General features: G+C 42.8%; 2 protein-coding genes across 3 annotated transcripts in view; one reads left to right on the top strand and one right to left on the bottom strand.

Annotated features, from left to right (window-relative positions):
• The window catches only part of TXNDC5 (thioredoxin domain containing 5), a 22,812-nt gene extending 14,897 nt beyond the window's left edge, over positions 1–7,915 (top strand). Inside the window, exons 8-10 of one of the 2 annotated variants that reach the window (XM_048072068.2) lie at positions 2,427–2,512; positions 5,500–5,629; positions 6,225–7,915. In XM_048072068.2, the coding sequence (XP_047928025.2) occupies positions 2,427–2,512; positions 5,500–5,629; positions 6,225–6,347 (339 nt within the window). In that variant the 3' untranslated portion in view covers positions 6,348–7,915. The remainder of the gene's footprint in view (positions 1–2,426; positions 2,513–5,499; positions 5,630–6,224) is intronic. The other variant, XM_048072069.2, reaches the window with a different exon arrangement.
• Positions 6,225–18,747, bottom strand: part of BMP6 (bone morphogenetic protein 6) — a 92,826-nt gene continuing 80,303 nt past the window's right edge. The window contains exons 5-7 of the mRNA XM_048072067.2: positions 11,004–11,080; positions 9,311–9,421; positions 6,225–9,220 (exon numbers count right to left, since the gene is read on the bottom strand). Of these exons, the coding sequence (XP_047928024.1) occupies positions 9,071–9,220; positions 9,311–9,421; positions 11,004–11,080 (338 nt within the window). The 3' untranslated portion in view covers positions 6,225–9,070. The remainder of the gene's footprint in view (positions 9,221–9,310; positions 9,422–11,003; positions 11,081–18,747) is intronic.

An 18,747-nucleotide genomic window follows, 5' to 3' on the forward strand; every position in this document is an offset into this window, starting at 1 on the left:
TCTCACTTGAACCTAAGGAGACAGCAAACAGCACTGAGCCACTAAAAAAAGTCACTGTCCCATTCTTTCAGCCTATCTGCAGAAACAACAAACAAGCAAAGGTCATGAAGACTGATCTAGATGTGTCAGGGTAATGTGTGCTGTGGCAATAAAACTCTTGGGGCTTGGAGACTTACTCTAATCTTGGTTGTAGGAGCTACAGGGGTTATGAATGTTGCCAAGGAATTGTCAGGAATAACTTAATCACCTCTGCACAGCTGTACTTCATGTCATGTAATTTTCTGTCTTTTTTAATCACTTCTGCTTTTCATCTGTCATTTTTCTTGCAGCTGAATGTAAAATTGGCAAGGTTGAAAGATCAGGGATCATTTTAAAGCATAGCTTGTTATCAAACGTAGAGAACACAACTCTGTCCAGAAAATAAGGATGGTGACTTAACACTCCCTTGTGATGTAGAATGAACTTACATAATTAAAAAGTGTCTATCTTATTAACATAAATACAGTTCATACTCAAGTTTCTCACAAGAGAATATTATCCTTCCCATTTCACTTTTTCCATTTGGGTTACTCATCTTGTATAAGGTGACTAACAAAAAGTGATGTTAGTTTTGCAATTTTCATGTCCCTCAAAAACTATTTTTTTAAATCGGCCTCATATTTGGAAGACATTAACAAGCTGGTGTTAGTACAATGCAGAAAGTAATTAGTCTTCTCTCTATTTTTAGAGAAATAACAAACCACATGTGATGCAAATTCCCACTTACGCCTTGATTGCACCGCCACACATGCAAACAGGAGGAGATTGTGGGGGGAATTTTTTGCAAAATAATAATAGACGCAGTGTAGAACTAAGGTTAGTCTTTGCAATTTTACACCCCAGCTGTGGATGCCCCTATTTCTTGGTTGCTCATCTTCAGACACCTTGGTTCTGCTTTTCTTTTCATGGGTTTTGAAACAAGGGGCTAGCCCACAGCTGGCACCACAGGCAACAAAGCAATGAGTTCTGACTCCAAATGTGTGTCCCATTGTGGATTCTCCAATTATATGGGCCAAATACATGCTAGTCCTTTCACAAAAATTGAACTTTTACATCCATGAGACTGCAGTTCAGCCACACTTCACTAAAATTACTCAAAAATGATCCAGATGTATTAAGGCAGGGTGAGCAACAGATGACCAGATTAAGTGGTTGCATAAGCTGTATTTTCCTACGAAACCAAGCTAAAATGTAGCTGTCCGATATTACACTCAGTTTTGTGGTTGTATAGCTCACAATGCTATTCTGATAGTAATCTACACATCTTTGAAATGTGTTTTACTATGTAACTATATTTACTATGCGGAGGACATTTTTTATGGGTTTTGCAGATTTGGTATCTTAGATTGTAAATGATGTTTGGAACAGCTCATAATAGAGGAATACATATTTACTGTCATTTTTTATTAATTTAATATTTTGTAATTAATAACTAAGTATGATATCTAGTTTGCAAATAATTTTTTAGAGGTGATACCACTTCAACTTAATGGAATAACTTAATTTGATGAACTAACAGTCATTTACAGTAAAAGTTTATCCAGTACCTTTAATTTGTAATTTCAAGTCTCTCTTTGGCGTCTTTTCATAAAACTCTTACTGGGTTAAAAGTAGAATTGAAAATCCTTTCAGCTGCACTCCTGTTTTTTGCTTTGCTTTCATTTGAATCTGAAGCCTTTACAGGCATGAGATTCACTCACTGATTTATTTATTTTGAATCCCTCCCATCCGTAAAAGTGTCTCGCAGAAATGAAGTTTGTTCTGGTTCTGTGCTGTCATACAATCAGTGAGACTGCCTTTAAGCAACATTCTATCCTCCCTTCACTCCCATCCCATTGCACCTGATGTTATCAGGAGCAACAATTCTTCACAGCATCCGTGTGAGTATGGTGTGGTGATGTTCCCTTGGCAGGCAAGTATGTGTCTCTGGTAACAGCTTTCTCTGTGTGTGCAGCACAAGGATATATAGCAGAGGGAGAGCAGCTGTCAAGACATCCCTATTACACAGTAAATACCTCCCTACACTAACTCTCCAGTGGCCGTTGCAGACTTGATGCCAACTGCTCTCAGCATTATTCCTTTGAAACACTTGTATGACAGTGTGTGAAGGTGATTTTTTCCAACAGCTATCAGTTTGGCTACAGGCAGAATCCCCTGGAAGTAGGGATGTTTTGCTTCTGCAAATACGGGTGAGATTCATAGTGAAATATGTCTTTCTCTACAACTCGCTAAGGGAGGAAAGCAGCTAAGGGATAAATGCTAGGTATTCTGCTTTTAATCTTGTTCATATCATCAATAACATCATCTTTCCCAGTTTGAATTTCCCTCTCAAGTAGCTCATTTGGCCAATGTTGTACACACAAAAAGTTTTGATTTTTTTTTTTAAGCAGGCTGCAGTGCTCTCTCTGTCCGAAAAAAACTTCGATGCAACTATTGCTAGGGGAATCACCTTTATTAAATTCTATGCTCCATGGTAAGAAGTTTACACATATTTTTATACCTATTTTTCATGATTATTGTTGTTCTAAGCTGTTTGTACATTAGTTGTTATAGGTCTTTTGAGTTCTTTGTAGTATGGTATTTGTCTGGATCTAAAATGTGAAATAACTGAAGAATGTGCATGCTGGCAAGAGTTACAGCAAGAATGTTCAGTCTCTTTTAGCTTTCTTGAGATTCCTCTTTGTGGAAAGGCTGGCAGAGAAGCTTTTCTGTGTCAAACTCCAGCTAATGTCAGGGAACGAGAGTGAAGCTTTCTTCACAGGCTTAACGTGCTTCCATACCTTGATTAGGGTAAGCTGAAGGGAGGCTATCAGCAGCGTTGGTTGAGAAAGGAGAACATGCTGGCCTTTGGGACCTCTCCTGCCACAACCAACCTCTTCTAGAAGTGTTATTTAGCACCTGGAAATTGGTACAGACCATAGAACTATGGATAACGGGCTGTTACTCTTGAAGTAACTGATGCAGATGGTGTAGGTGTAGACACTGAGTGGAAAGCACTAGGGAAAAAAACTTCATGTCCTATCTGGTCTCTGCCATTACTGGCATATCCAGCAGAGCCTGGGACCCAAGCTGGCATAAGACCCCAGTATTACCAACTCACAGAACAAATATCCCCCCCCCCCCCCCCCTTTTTCTTACCATTCCCTTTCTGAGACAAAAAAAAAAGTTTTAAGTTGCTTTATCTGGTTTATAGACTTCATCTTATTTGTGCCTCATTGAATTTCAGGGAATTTGTTTGCCATCTTTCTCATCCATTGTCTGCTCTTCTAGCCAGTAAAAGAAACCTAGTGTAGGGGGATAAAAGAAAATTAAGCTTAATTTCAGTATCTGATTTCATCACTAGCCATTTAATGAGAGCAGGACTTGAAGAGTATAGAAAGATCTTTTGTTTGTGGTGGCAGAAGACTGTTATTACAAAGCAACGCAGGCAAATGCAACCCATTTTTAAATGTACTCATGAATATCAAAATATTGTTTCTTAACTGTGCCAGTAGGTCCAACCATGTTTCTGACTGTAGGCTAGACGTATCAGGGGAAGTTTGATTTTTACATAATCTGAGTGATGCAGTTCTTCTCCACTCTGTTTTCCCTTTTACTGTAGCGTGGTTTGCTGCTTGAGAGCCACTTCCATGTTCTTTTATGTCTGAAAGGTCTGCTTTTGGATATGGGAAAGTATCTGCCACCATTGTGTTAGGAAACCACCCTTATCCCACACCCCTTCATGCTCACTGCTCTTCATTCAATTCCTATATCCTTTCTGTGCACTGTGGGGTATTGAGATTGATTCTGTGGCTGTTGTACTACACCACCAGCAGAACTGGCTGTTAAATTCAGGTTATACCTGTGCACAAAGCAGAAAGATGCTAGTTTGATTTCTGCTTGTTGGCAGATGTAGTTCATCATCTGAGAATCTTATGGCAAAGTTGGATATAAAGATACATACTCCCTTTTAAGTTAATTTTTCTCAATAGCATGGCAACTTAACCATCATCCCCTTTGTGAGATTCTAATGGGGCGTTGTTGGCTCCCAGAAATGGCAGGCTGAGAGATGGTGGTTCAGGATGCATTGCAGAGAAACAGGTTCTTAACCAGTATGTTCTCCTTGGCCACACTGTTCAGAAAGCCACCATTTAGGAAAATACTAAGTATATTTATGTAGCTGGTATCCTAGTTTTAGCTCTCAATGTCATGCTTATGTATGCAGTTACAGTGCACTGCATATGAATGCCCTTTTTCTCTTCCAAGTTGGTTAACTTATGTTGGGCTCAGCAAACACTATTATGTTGCTTGCTAGTTCTGTTCTTCAGTTAGTTTTGGAAAAATATTAATGTTAACTTGCGTAATAAGCATAAAAGTCATCCTGTTCTAGTAGTATTGTGCATGGTCAGAAATGCTTTTATACTGTTGTACATTAACAAGGTGGTTTAAATATACACAGGCTTGTATTAAGAAAACTTTTGCAGAGGCATCGTTCATTATTTTTTGCAAATGCCCTGATCTAGCCTTAAGGCAATTACGGGGCTGTTCTAATTACCCAATTAAGGTGCAGCTGGGTTAGAATAGAATGAGCAATGCAGCCTTAAAATCTAAAGCACTTTGGGAATTCTTCTTGAAGGCAGTTTAAGAAGTTCAAGTTATGAACTTGGCTTGGCCAAGTTAAAAATATAAACAAAATTAATACTTTACTATAATGCCTGCCATTTTACAGTATCATTTTCTCTTTTGACACTAGTGTTTCACTGTGTGTACTCTGTGGACCACATTCTCAAGTTACTGTATTTACTTATTCTAGAACATCAGGAAATGAAGTAGAAATAGGCTTTTTTTTGGTGTTATTGGTGATATCACTGGGATAATTCTATACGTAATGCAAATCAGACTAGGATCTGCTATTTTTTTCTTTCTGCTAAGTGAAGTTTATGGACTACCACACGACTCCATTTTGGCTCTACCTGAAAGTACAGTGGTAGTGGATAAACTTGAAAGTGAAGTTCTTCCCAGGAAGTTTGTACCTTCTGAGTGGAAAAGTAAATCAAACTACTAGTTAACTCAGTCATTGTTTAAAAAAATTAATTTGTATTATAGGCATTCTGTACCTTACCTAAAACACGGTCATTTCTATATGAGCTTAACATTCATTTAAGTATTCTCTGTGCTCATCTTTATTTGGTTTCATATTCCTCTGTAGAGTAAAATGTTAATGTGCTGACATCTAGAATACCATTCCAGAAGAGACAAATGAAGGCCAGAAACAACTTCAGTGCTGAACTTAAATGAAATCACTCACTTTTGTTTTCTTAGCTCATTTACTGACATAATAGGGCAAGGGAGTTGGAGGCCTAAATCATTTGGGGATAGGAAAGGCAGCTAGTTAAACTTGCAGATATTGCAATAAGACAGTAGAGATAAACGAGAAGGTGTATCTGCTAAACAAATCTCTCTCTCTCTCTTTGTTTCTAGGTGTGGTCACTGTAAGAACTTGGCTCCAACTTGGGAGAACCTTGCCAAAGAGCAATTTCCAGGTTTGACTGATGTCAAAATAGCAGAAGTAGACTGCACCGTGGAACGTAATGTCTGCAGCAGATTTTCTGTAAGTGTGAAAGACCTGGAAATGAATTAGATAGTATTGTGTTCCAAATGTTAGAGGCTCCAGCATGCAGCCTAGCTGGCTGCTGGGTTGTGGGTGCCTAGTGCCAGTGAAACTGGGTTCTCAGCTAGTCCAAAGGAAAAAAGGTAGTTGAGATCAGCAAAAGTAACACACTTTCTTTCCTGGATAGTTTGCTTGGATTTGGTCATTCTCACTATTGGATGAAGGTGAAGAAGTCCCTAAATTAAGAACCTAAATTGTGAAACCACCAAAGCCATTGTGGTAGTCATTGAATAGTTCTGTTCCTAGAAAAAAAAGATGGCTTTTAGAGTTGGTAGTCAGACAGTTGAAGACAAAGGCTGGAGCTGGCATTCCAGTTGCTGTTGGAAGAGCCTAGAGGACCATGTATTTTCCCACTTAAAAAATTTTAAAAATTGCAGTTGGCAGTGAAAATTCTTTTTTTTTCTTCTTTGTTATTTAATTGAAATGTTTTAGTGGTTTAGAGTGGTTTGGTGGCTTTTCAGAGTCAGATAAATACCAGTAAGTCTGGAAATTAGTGACAAGTTTCTTTTTTTTGTGTGTGTGTGTCTTTTTGAAGGTACGCGGTTATCCTACACTTCTGCTCTTCCGAGGTGGAAAGAAGGTCAGCGAACACAACGGAACGAGAGATCTTGAATCGCTGCATAGCTTTGTGTTGCGTCAAGCAAGAGATGAATTGTAATAAAAATCTGGATGCTCTATCCCTGGCTGTCTTTGTACAGTAGTTCAGGGATTTAAGTAATTGCTAACTTTTAAATAGTACGGGGGGGTGGGAGGGCATTTTTTTGTTTGTTTTTAGGAAATTGAATGTACTAAACATTGGTATCTTCCCTCTGTGTGTGTGTGTTAAAGACATGCTACCCTACTTGTGAAGGAAAACTAACATGTACCTACTGTGCAAACTGAGAATATTTTCAGTATTGGTAGTATTACTGCATTTCTGCATTCCCGCAAGGAAATGTAAATGGTTTCCTTTGAGACTAAAATACATTAAGAAAACCAAATTAAGGACACCAGCAGAATATTTTTGTCTTTGGGTTAGATTTGGTTAAAAAGTAATCCTTACAAACTGCACAAAAGGTAAAAGCGGCAGCTGTGTTAACTTCTGCCTCTACAACTGCACTTATAACCTGTTTGTCTTAATATAGCTGCTGGTTAAGAAACAGAGAGTCATGGGAGATTGAAAACACACACACTTTTGGAAGATACCAAGCCACCATGAGCTGGTTGTTTCCTGTTAATCCTCTCAGCATGGGAGGTCTAGCCATAATGAAAGTAATGGTACTGTAACATGTGCCTGAACATTACTGATGCCATAGTGTATGTCAGGTGGATTTTTTGTAGGCTGCTTCTGTCCATCTCCAGAGGAGTAACTATGCTCTACTTATATAGAGCCAAAGTGAATAGGTGCTGTTATAGCTAAGCCATTAATATTAAATGATCAGTTAGACCTCAGAGCTGATGACATACGTTTCCTACCCTAACCTGAATTCAGACTTTGTGCTGACCTGCTCCTAATTCAGAGCACTTATAGAACATCAAGTAGTACAATGTTTAATTTTTCCACTCAGCTGTTCTGCAGTCATCTGAAATAGTTCCCCACTCTTCTTAAGCCTTAACCTTTTTCCAAGCTGTAAGTGTTGATAAGTTTGAATGTTAGGCCCATGCACTCTCTGTTGCCTTGGATTATAATATGGATCTATTCTTTGGTGCATAAGATGCTCCATGTTAGATGTAACTGAAATCCAAAGAATGTACATTGCAGATACTGTCATAACACGGTGACAGCTGCAAACCGAGGACGGAACTCTGCCATCCTGTGTGCATAGAAACTCATGGAATGAGTATGGCTAAAGGCTAATTTGACTAATCTGTCAAAATGCCAATTTTTGTCCATCATATGGAGTAGGGATTTTTTCCTTTTTTTTTTTTTTTTGTTTAATAAAAAAGGAAAACAGCAACCAACTTTTCAGTGAAATGCTCCTGGTACTTCACTTTACTGTCTGTCAAGAACCTTTGGTTCTGTTCAGTCTAAAAATGTGTAAGAAAATCCACAATGAAAGCTAAGTGTTGTACTGGCAGATGTATTAGATCAATGTATATTCTTCTGCCTTAAAGGAAGCCTTTATTACTATGTTTTTAACAACTTTCTAGTGAAGCACAATGTCATGAGTTTCTTGTATAAAATCAAAGTAGTACAATTGTTTACACTGCGATTTTTTTTCTAAATAAAAACTTCTTAAAAAAGCAGTCTTTCTATAAATGATACAGCACAATGAATATACAGTGACAAGTGCAATAAATTATAGCTTGTATTTACAAGAAGCCTTTTAAATGCAAGAATCAGAGGTAAGTGCATTTAATACGTGTTTAATATTGATCAAAACAATTTGCTATTAGCTTCTGCTAGACAAACTGTGGTTACCATGTGATTGTATCCTTTATACCAGTTTGTTAGTTGCATGAGTCAAAGGGGAAAGGCTGGGCAAATACTTGAGCAACTAAATTGCTGACATTCTTTCTTCCTGTAAATAAATTGTCCAGCTAGAGAGTGAATGGCCCCCTAAACTTTTACATCTGAACTACAGCTAGAGAAGTGTCCTGACTTCCTTCCTGAGTAAGTGGTAGTAGATGAGGCAGCTCCATGCAGGGAGTGGAAGGAAGTTGCATAAGAACAAGCGTATAAACCTAGACTGCCCAGTCTGAACTGAAAAGACCAGTCAGGGTCCAACTTCATGCTAGTATTTCTAACACGGGGCAGCCAAGCCATCTCACGCTTGCAGCATCAGGTTTAAACTGCTTGGAGACCAAGGGACTCAAAACGTTTGCTTTGGCACAATTTAAGATGCATATATCATGACAGGTTTCAAGAGGAGACTAACAGTATAGGTGTAGTAATGGGTCCTTCTAGACAAAAGGCAATTCCTAGCCTTAGGCATTTCATATTATTCTGTACATGATGTATGCTCTAAGTCTGATGTACTAACAATTCTTTCTTTACCGTCCCCTTCCCTCCCCCCCCAAAAAGACTCACTGCTTTTGGGTATCCATCTGGTAAAACTGCAGCACACATCCAAGCAACTGATAAGGCCAAGCTGCTATGTGAGATGAAGACCATCCCAGCCAAGTAAAGCATGTGTGCAGGCATATTGCTGCTTTGCGAGCCCTGGCTCCGCGGAACTGAGTGGCTGCTGCAGCGTCGGGTTGGGTTTTAAGAATTCCAACTGTTTGCTCACGCCACAGTGTGCGGTTCCCCAAGCCCTTTTCTTGCACAAGGCACATAAATGGTGTTTGGAAAACTATTCTGTCAACCTTTTTTTTCCCAAGGTCAGGTAGTTCATCAAAGTACAGAAGGTAGTATGGAAGTTCATGGAAGAATCACAGAGTCCATGTGAAGACTGTTTGTCAGTGACATCCACAAGCTCTTACTACCATATTCCTGTATTTCTTCAAGATTACATTAGAATTATCATCGAAATAAAGAACTGATATGGCATTTAGTTTGGTAGGTGCACAACATGGCTTGGGAACGTAATCAGGATTCATAAGATGAACCTGTTGTCAAAAAGAAAACACAATTGATGCAATGGTAACTCTTTGAGAAATTCACTTATGGCTTTGGGACAGATCTTTCTGAAGACTTACCAGAGTCTGTACGATGGCATGATTGGTTGCATTCATATGTGCGTTGAGTGGAAATGAGCACTCCCCATCACAGTAGTTAGCTGCATAGCCCTTTGGAGCGATTATCCAGTCCTTTTTAGGAAACAAACAGAACTTAATTGAAATGAAAAAGTTGCCAGCTTCTACAGACAACTGGATGCAATTAAGAGCAGCTGAAAATTTTCCACTAAGTTTGTCTTGAGGGTGAAAAATGTGTTTTCACTGAAAGGTTTTTTTTTTTTTTTTGTAAGCTGTGACTTTTCCATGGACACACTGATTTTAACGTCCAAAGAATGGTGTACTGCTACGCACAGCTTAACTGCCACAAACTAAAACAGTCTTATTTCTAAAACTGCTGCTGTGGTGCCTTGTGAGGATTATGGTTTGGATGCCTTCATGTTCCAATGTTTCCTGCAGGTTAGGCCTGCTGGATGAACTACCTTTCCTAGGGTCACTGTAGGAAGTTTCATCTGTCTAACTTCACTGCTGCCACACTCCCACACGAGGGGAAGGACAGCCTGCCACAGCTGCAGGTGCCAGGGGACCCCTTGGCAATGAGCAGAATGCTGTGGAAGGAGGGGATGCTTTGCCATAGGGATAACACAAAAAAAATTACAGATTTTTCTCCTGCTGCTACAAAAGAGCCAAAAGTAAATTAAAATAAAAAAATTGGCCCATGTGTTAATAGTGCAGAAAGGTGGTTTTAAAGAACCATCACCAGTTAACAAGAAACATTTTTCTTCCATCAGTATCAGGCTCTGCAGTAACCGTACAGGAGGAAGCACTCACTGGTGCTGTTCTTAAGAGTCTTAGAGTATTTCTCCTTTACCTGACACTACGTACCTGTGGTAGCATGAATTTTGCTATAGCAGTAACTAGGCAACCAGCAAATGTTACCACAGCTTTGCTAAGTCTGCTGTGTGATTGCTGATGTGATGATTCCTGGGTGTATCAAAACTACCCCTTTGTTTTACAGCACTTGCTCACCCATAATTTGCTCCTGGGTAAGAGCTGCTCTTCATAAAACAGTCACTCTCTTGATACAGAAGCAAGTACTGGCTATGTAAATACATTTGTGGTTTAATGTGGTGTATGGGAAGCACTGCAAAGGGCGTGGGGAGGTGAGACTTCGCTAGCTCTATACACAAAAAAGTGCTGAATTAAAAAAAAAAAAAAGGCCATTCAGTGAAACATGACAATTAATGACACTGTCTTGGCCCTAAATAAGTTGCCCTAAGGACCCCTCTAGCCCTGCAGCATTGCAACTAAAACCAATCTTTGGTCTAACTACTGCACTCGGTGCTAGCCCCCTTGGGAGCACAGGTTAAAACAAAGCTGATCTCTAGAAAAACTTGATTTCATTAAAACCGATACTTAAACCATTTTTTTCCTTATCATTATCCTTATCAAGTGCACAGATAGGAGCCCTTGCTGTGACTCCCATGAGTGACAGAGAATGACCATGTATTTGAATCTTGTATCAAACTTCCTCTGGATTCTATCAAATATCACAGCTAACAATATTTGTTTGCCTTTCACTATGACTGGTTTTAATGGGGAGGCACAAGGGACATTTTAAAGCATAATGGCAGCCTCGAGTGGAATTACCATGACACTGTTTAGATAACATTTCATAACAAAATGTCTGGTTTACCCAGAGAGAAACATCACACACCTGCCATCCCAAGTCTTGGAAGCTCACATAAAGTTCATGCTTCCTGCATGCTGTTTTTAAGTCACTGCTGTTGTAATCTGTTAAAATAAAAAAGAAGAAAACAGGAATTTAGGAGGTAAACCAGTCTGGAGCACACAGCTGGGCAGATGTGCACACTGTGGGCTCAGCAACAAGAAAGAGCATACTCCCATCAGCAGCCCAGAGAAGGGTGTTGAGGGACATCCAAAGCAGGCCTGAAGTTTTTAAGATGCCTGTGGGAATGGCGGCACCCAAGTAACAGTGACTCAGTTACAACTCCTTCAGTCTCCCTTAAAAACCTGACAAGCAGTCCTCAGAAAACACCTCCCCTAAAATAATTTCTTAAAAATAAATCTCTGCTCCTTCGGCCGGCATGTGCCATGTCCCTGCTGCGTGCTCACGTTTCCAGTGTGCTCTGCCCCGGGGGATACGCTCAAAATGCACAGTTTCCAAAAGCAATACAGTCTCAGGGAGGCTGCTCGCCACCCCATACCTGTTAGAAGACATCCTTGCACAGTTCTGATGTCCTGTAGCCAGCAAAGCCACTTGCCCCATCTCAGTCTGTGCCTTCCCCCAAGCCTGCGCCAAGCATGGCTCCACATAGCACCTCTGCTCTCAGACCTGTATCATCCACACCCCGTAAAACTCCTTCCCGGAACCCACCAAACCTCTCTGGCAACACGTTTATCTGCAGTTGACACAGGATTTGACAAGCTCACACCGTTAACTTACTTCCTAATGCCAACACTGTATACAGAGAAACATGGTGTACCAAGCCCTGACCCTTACCGCAGCGATGTTTTGACCATGCAGAAGCTGCTCTGACAGCCCTACAAAATGCAGCTTTTGAATAGTGAGTGGAATTTCCCATCTATATTTGGAAAGAGAGGCGGCTTTGCACGCGAACACCTGGGACCGCGGCGAAGGGAGGACTTGAGCCATGACAGAGGGGCCTTTCACTCCCCGATGGCTGCCCAGATCCCGCCTGGATGGGCGGTGGCTGAGCATCTCCCCCACGGTGAGAGGCAACCCTCACGCCCAAGAGCATGTGGGAGGGCAAAGAAAAAGCGACAGCCACGATGGGAAGCATGGTGGGAGCCCGGCTCCCCGTGCACGTGGTGACACCGACACACTTGTCCCGCAGGCAGAGCCTGGAGCTGGACCCGGCCTCCCAGTGTTTCCACCCATTGCTTCACCAGACACTCTGCTGCACACAGGCAGATGCCACACATGGATGCTGATGCCTTGCCCCAGCCAAGCAGCCCCCTGGCGCCCCTAATGCTGCCTGAAAGGGCACGGTCCCAGTGCAGCTTTCCACAAGTGTGGCAGCTGGGATAGAAAAATATTTTTAGTGACTTTTTCCTTGGCTCTGAATAAGCCTTTCTTTTTCTTCTTCTTCTCTCCCCCCTCACCCCCCAAGTTTGGGAACTACAAATGCAAATATTTATTCAGAAGAAAAACTATAATACTAGAAGCACATCCAACTGACATTAAGGGCAGCCCAGTGTTACAGCTGGGTACAGTTAACACTGAGGTCTGAAAAAAACCCTACACCTCAAAACAAACCTAGACTCCAAACCACCAAAGATTAGAGAGCTGTTTTTAGAAGCAGTTTGGGTTTTAAACTATCAGGATTGCATTTCAGGCCTTCAATAGGTTTGCTTCAATCACGAACCAGGTGAGCAGAGCTGGCTAACAGGCTGCTACCACATAAACACACACTATTTCAGCAGTGCCTGGTAGCAAGGACGGAGGAAAGCCTTTCTGTTCAAGCTTTCCACTTTCAAACCAGACATACCCAGCAGAAACCAGGGTGTGGGTTGTTGTTTGTTTGCTTTTTTTTCTTTCCAGATGAAGCTTTTCAGTCCCTGAAATTTCTAGCGTGAGATGTTTCTAAATGATCATATGTTTCTAAATGATATTATTTCTCATAATGAGAAATAAAATGAGCAGAGGATATTTTTGGTGGTCAAAGGCTTTCATTTTAGTCCCTGAAAACATGACTTCATTGTTCTATGGGAAATATGCTGTTTGCTAGGGAAAGAACATCTGTATTTGACAGGGAGTTATGGTGGCTGGTTAGATGGCATTTATCTATTCACAACAAAGGACACAGAGCTATGATATGTCCCAAATACAGCTACAATTTACCCTAATTAGCTACGGGAAAGGGGTGAAGGTGAGGGAGGCAGAGAAAACAGGAGTGGGAAGGAAGGCCGCAAGCAAATCAGCAGTTCCAGAAAACAGAGGGAAAAAAATTTGCTTAACAAATTATACCAAGCAGAACATACTATGAGTGTGTCCTCTCACTCTGTGTAAAATTGCCCCTAAAAATCCTCAATGTCACCTAATTCATACCTTGCACTGCATGCCAGCTACTCTCTATCCCAGGTGGACACAGCCACTCCTGCCTTCTCACTTGCCCAAACACAGAGCTCACCTACCTAAGTGTCAACATAGTGAACATCCCTTTTCCTGGGATTTGCACTCTCTCACATATAACCCTACCCCTTCTCTCCCACTTGTTATATGTTTTCTTACTGCGTCCTTCGAATACTTGAGGATTTCTTTCAAAATCTTTCAGCTTCATGGTGGTGCCACATCCATCTGTCAAGCTCCAAACAGTCAGTGATTACCAAACAAAGTACTGCAATGTTGCACTTCCCTTCCACTGACCACCTCGACAATGGGGGGCTCTTCCATGGTGAATGCACAGGACCCGAGGTCTATCACTCCAGGGTTTTGCAGTTTTGTCCTCCAGTTTGCATTACAGCTGGCAAATCCTTGCAAGCAACGTTGTCTGCATTCATGGGGAATTGCCTTTAGCCCAGCTTTAGGGATGCTACAAACCTTTAAAAACATCTTAGCAGTGCTTTTACAGATGGGGGAAAAAATGCAGCAATAGACAATGATCCATTTCTTATGGTTTGGGGCTTGGCACATGCCCTAGAGCCACGTACTCCCAATTATGACCCTGAAAAAATGGGGTTTTGGCTGAGAGCTCAAGCACACTGATCTAATGAAGGTAGCCTTCACAACACATTATCTCGACCCAGGAAAGCAGTGTCAGCTGCCCCAGTCCAGTTTGCTCAACAGCCCAAATTGCCATCCTCAGTGCAAGATGTTTCCCAGAGATATCCACTATCTCTGTGAGTTCATGGGCCTGCTTTGGGACTTCCTACAAGCCCACTGTGGGTTTAGCAAATTGTCTCTGGTATATTTGGGAATACCAGCTTGGTACTTGCAACAGGCTAAAATAAATAAATAAATAAATAAATAAATAAATAAATAAATAAATAGAAGAACACCCCTTGTTCTGCACTTAAAAATAAGCCCCAGGGCAGGGCAGTTCCAGCAGCAGAGCTAGGGCAGCTCCTCTCCATGGGTGCCTGCTCCAAAGGCTGCCTGCCCTCACCAAGAATGCACCGTGACACAAGCCTGCCTTTCTGCCGGCACAGATGTTTCTCTTAAGGCTGGACACTGGCATTTGCATTGCTGAAAAGGGAGAGAGCATAGTCTGACCCTAATGATCTTCCTCCTACAGATAGTTACACACCAACCTCAGATTTCTTATAACCTCTCCCACATTAAGTGCTAGCAAAGAAGATATAAATATTTACTGAGGTTGATCCATCTGAGAATACCCTCGCTGCTCCCAAGGTGCCAGTTTACCAAATTCCACAGGGTAATTAATTGCCTCTGTCATCCCAAATAGCTCTGACAGAGGTCTCTTAGGCCAGCCCCTTCTTCTTGGTGTTTGACTTTGGTGATTTGTCCAGATAAAGCTGGTGTAAACTGAACGCACAGTTAACAACAGCCCACTTCACATGAAAGTGGCCTGCCTGGGTGGGAAGAAGGGGAGATTTGGGGCTGGAGAGGACACGCACGTTATGGCACATGGGAATGCTGGCTGCACTGCATCTGAGACCTCCACTAAATAGATTTTATGTGAGATAATGGTGTTTATTAACAAGATCCCTGCCACTGTGAGAGCATTTGGCCTTATTGACCTTACTTGCCTTCAGTGTATGCACGTACTGCCCTTTGAGGTATCGAGCTCCCACACGCACAGGGTAGCCTGCCGGTACTGGAGTGCAGCACGCATATGCAGCATTGCATGGAAGTGTCACCTTGAGAGCCCCTCTGCTTCTCATGGGGCATCTCATCTTATCTTGGGGCCTCCAGGACTGAAAAGAAGGGGGTGTTGTGTGAATTACAGAACCATAGAATATCCCAAGTTAGAAGGGACTCACAAGACTCAGAGAGACCAACTCCTGTCTCCACACAGGACCATCCAAAAATCAAACCATGTGTCTGAGAGTGCTGTTCAACACTTCTTGAACTCCAGCAGGCTTGGTGCTGTCACTACTTCCCTTGGAAGCCTGTTCCAGTGCCCAACCACCCTCTCAGTGAAGAACCTTTTCCTAACCCCCAGCCTGACCCTCCCCTGTCCCAGCTCCATGCTGTTCCCTCGGGTCCTGTCGCTGTCCCCAGAGAGCAGAGCTCAGCGCCTGCCCCTCCGCTCCCCTTGTGAGGGAGCTGCAGGCCGCCATGAGGCCTCCCCTCAGCCTGCTTTGTTGTGGGCTGAGCAAACCGAGGGACCTCAGCTGCTCCTCATACGTCTTCCCCTCTAGACCCTTCACAATCTCTGTAGCCCTCCTTTGGACTCTCTCTAATAATTTTATTGTTCTTATACTGTGGTGCCCAAAACTGTACACAGTACTCGAGGTGAGGCCGCACCAGAGTAGAGCAGGACAATCCCTTCCCTTGACCAGCTAGCAGTGCTGTGCTTGATGCACCCCAGGACATGGCTGGCCCTTTTGGCTGCCAGGGCACACTGCTGGCTCACATTCAACTTGTCATCAACCAGAACCCCCAGATCCATTTCCACGGGGCTGCTCTCTAGCCTCTCATCCCCCAGTCTGTACGTATAACCATCTGCACCCTTCCCAGGTGCAGATGTTGTTAAACTTCATGCTGCTGGTGATTGGCCAGCCCTCTAATTTGTGAAGATCTCTGTGCAAGTGAGTCTTGCTCAGAGCAGCATGAGCAGCCAGAAGTTGGATGTTTACACCACAACGTCTCAATAAGGATGAGGCATGGAGTGGGATGTGCCCGAAGGATGAATTGTGGAAGAGGATGGTTATTGCCACTGGGCAAGGAGACGGCCACACACACAAACCAGCTTTCAGGTAACCTACGGAGGAGCTGACCACACAGCACTAACACTCATGCTCAAGGATCACCATCTGTTGGGTTGAAGACTCCCCAGGTCTTCAGGTTAATGACAGGATCAGCCCAGAGCATCGGCTGAGCCCACTGTAGACATGGCCTGGCAATGGCCTCCAGACCCTGGAGGCAACTGTGGAAAAACACCTGCACTCTCCTCCCACCCACATCGTGCCTCTGTGTCCTGGGCCTGAGATGACGCGTGATTTTCTGCCTTAACAGCCAAAAATACTTCCTTTTCTTCCTGCTCATCCTCCTTCTGCACGAGACCAGAGCTTGGCTCCAGGAATGCATTGACGCAGGACTCTATGTCAAAGCAGTTCATAACCATGGGGGTTACTCAGTTCTGCTTTATATAAGCCAATTATAATTACGTGTTTATAATTCAGGGAAATGAGCATTCTTGGCGAAAAATTACAGACTATTTGCATTCTTATGCCACAGCCATAACCTTAGCCTCTGAGCACTTGGTACTGACTTCAGGACAAGAACTGCACATCACAGAAGACACAGCAGGGTCCCAGTCCTGCAGGCAGTAGCGTGCTTTAACAAAATCCTCTGGCTCACCAGATCCAGTGCCAGTCCAGCAGCACACTTCAAATGCTCCTAATGGCGGGACTTGAAATGCTTTCCATATTTAGAGAGTAAATAGGGCTTTTTTAAACACAGCACCCCAACCTAAATCACAGCATCATTTGGGAAAGGGGCTCACATAGAGGAGGGATGGTTCAATCCACAAAAAAAGCACCAGCACCAACCAGCTGCCTGGATCACCATGAAAGAAACTGCCCTCAAGCCCTGAAGGGTAGCACCAATCTCCCAGCTGGTAGAGTACGCACCAAAAATCTGATGAGATGCAAGATACAGTGAAAGAGGAAGATATGCAGGTGGGCAGTTGAGCAGGTGGGGTCTGTGTGTGGTCCTGTACCCACCTCAGGTCCTAGTGTGTCTGGGTGCCCCCAGGAGCAAGGTGGCTGTCAGGGTAACCTCTGGGTTCATGTCCTACATTGCCCTGTGGCAAAAGCTTCCCCAGTCCTGCTGTGCACAAGTGGGGCATGTACGTAGGAATCCACCCAACTAAAAAAGAAAAAAATCCCTGCAATCTTTTTAATGTTAAAAACCCACACTGGTCCATAGAGCCGTGCCTGCGGGGTCATCAGTGCCTCTTGGACTATTAAATCAACCACTTCTTAAGGAGAACAGACTCTGAGAGAGTAACACTGAAAGGAAAATGAGCTGACGCAGTCTCTCTTTTCTAAACACAGAAACCAACCAAACATACATCTTAACTTTAAATTCCTCTCCTTTTCCCTGCCTTAAATCCATAGAGGCTCAACTATACCTTGTTGACTACTGAACTGCCAAATTCCAAGTTTTAAATTAAAGCTGTCTTTGAGTGAGAAGAGCTAAAAAAAAAAAAAAACCACACACTTATGATCACACAACAGCCAGCTATTTTTCCCTCTTTTTTTTTTTTTTTTTTTTTTAATAATTTTATGATCTCATGCCTGTTGTAGTCAAGAAACCAGCAATATAAAAATGGCCCTTTTCGCCCAATGTATCTGCTTCCTCTGGAGCTTTGAAACACATCTCCTGATTTAATTGTAGTCAAATCTCGGTTTCAGTGCTATGAAATCTGCAGAGCTAAGGAGGGGAAGCTGGAGCCCATCCTGGCACTGCTACCAGCTCCTACACGAATAACAGTACCCACAGTTCTGGGCAGGGAGGTTGCTCATTCACTAGACCGTGTGGATGCCAGCTCCCCACGTCTCCTCCCTGCCCATGCTCCCCAGCTCTACTGCTAGCCTCAGAGAAAAAAGCCTCCAGTGCAGCACCGCTGCCAGCCCTACCCATGACCCAGCAGCATGTGCATGACCACTGTGGATGCAGCCTGCCCACTGCCCGAGCACACCAGAGCAGGATGCAGCCAATGGGTTCACACTGGTGAAGCTTTAGCAAGGCTGGCTCATTTTCCCGCAACGAAACTAACAACAAGACTAACAAAACCACCTCTCTTCCTGGGGGTTTAGTCATGCCTAGATGCAGGAAAAGCAGGGATCCTATTGGAAAAGAAGGGGGCAGCATAAGCAAATTAATCAAGTAACTAGGAATTGGCTGAAATGTTTGAGAGGAAAGAAGGCACTCAGTGAATGAAAGCCTGCAGCACTGTGACATAGGGCAGAACAGCTGCAAAGCAGTTAAAATGCACAAGGCAAGACTTTCTCAATTTTCATCAAAATTTCAGAGTTGTCCCACCAGCACGTAGCAACACTCACAAGCTTGTACAACACAGCAACATGCAATCTTTCCACAGCAAACAGGCAAGCCTGCTTGCATGCCTGGAAATGAACTTCACCATTTACACTACTGTTCCAACAAAGGGAAAAAAAATCTCATGCTGTTCTAAAAGGGTTTTTCCAAAGAAAACCAAATGATGACCCTGCTAGAAACATGTATAAGCAATATGATAGATCCCAGCGTACACTGAAATGGTATC

The sequence above is a fragment of the Anser cygnoides genome, chromosome 2, assembly GCF_040182565.1.
Source record: "Anser cygnoides isolate HZ-2024a breed goose chromosome 2, Taihu_goose_T2T_genome, whole genome shotgun sequence".
NCBI classification, from domain to species: domain Eukaryota; kingdom Metazoa; phylum Chordata; class Aves; order Anseriformes; family Anatidae; genus Anser; species Anser cygnoides.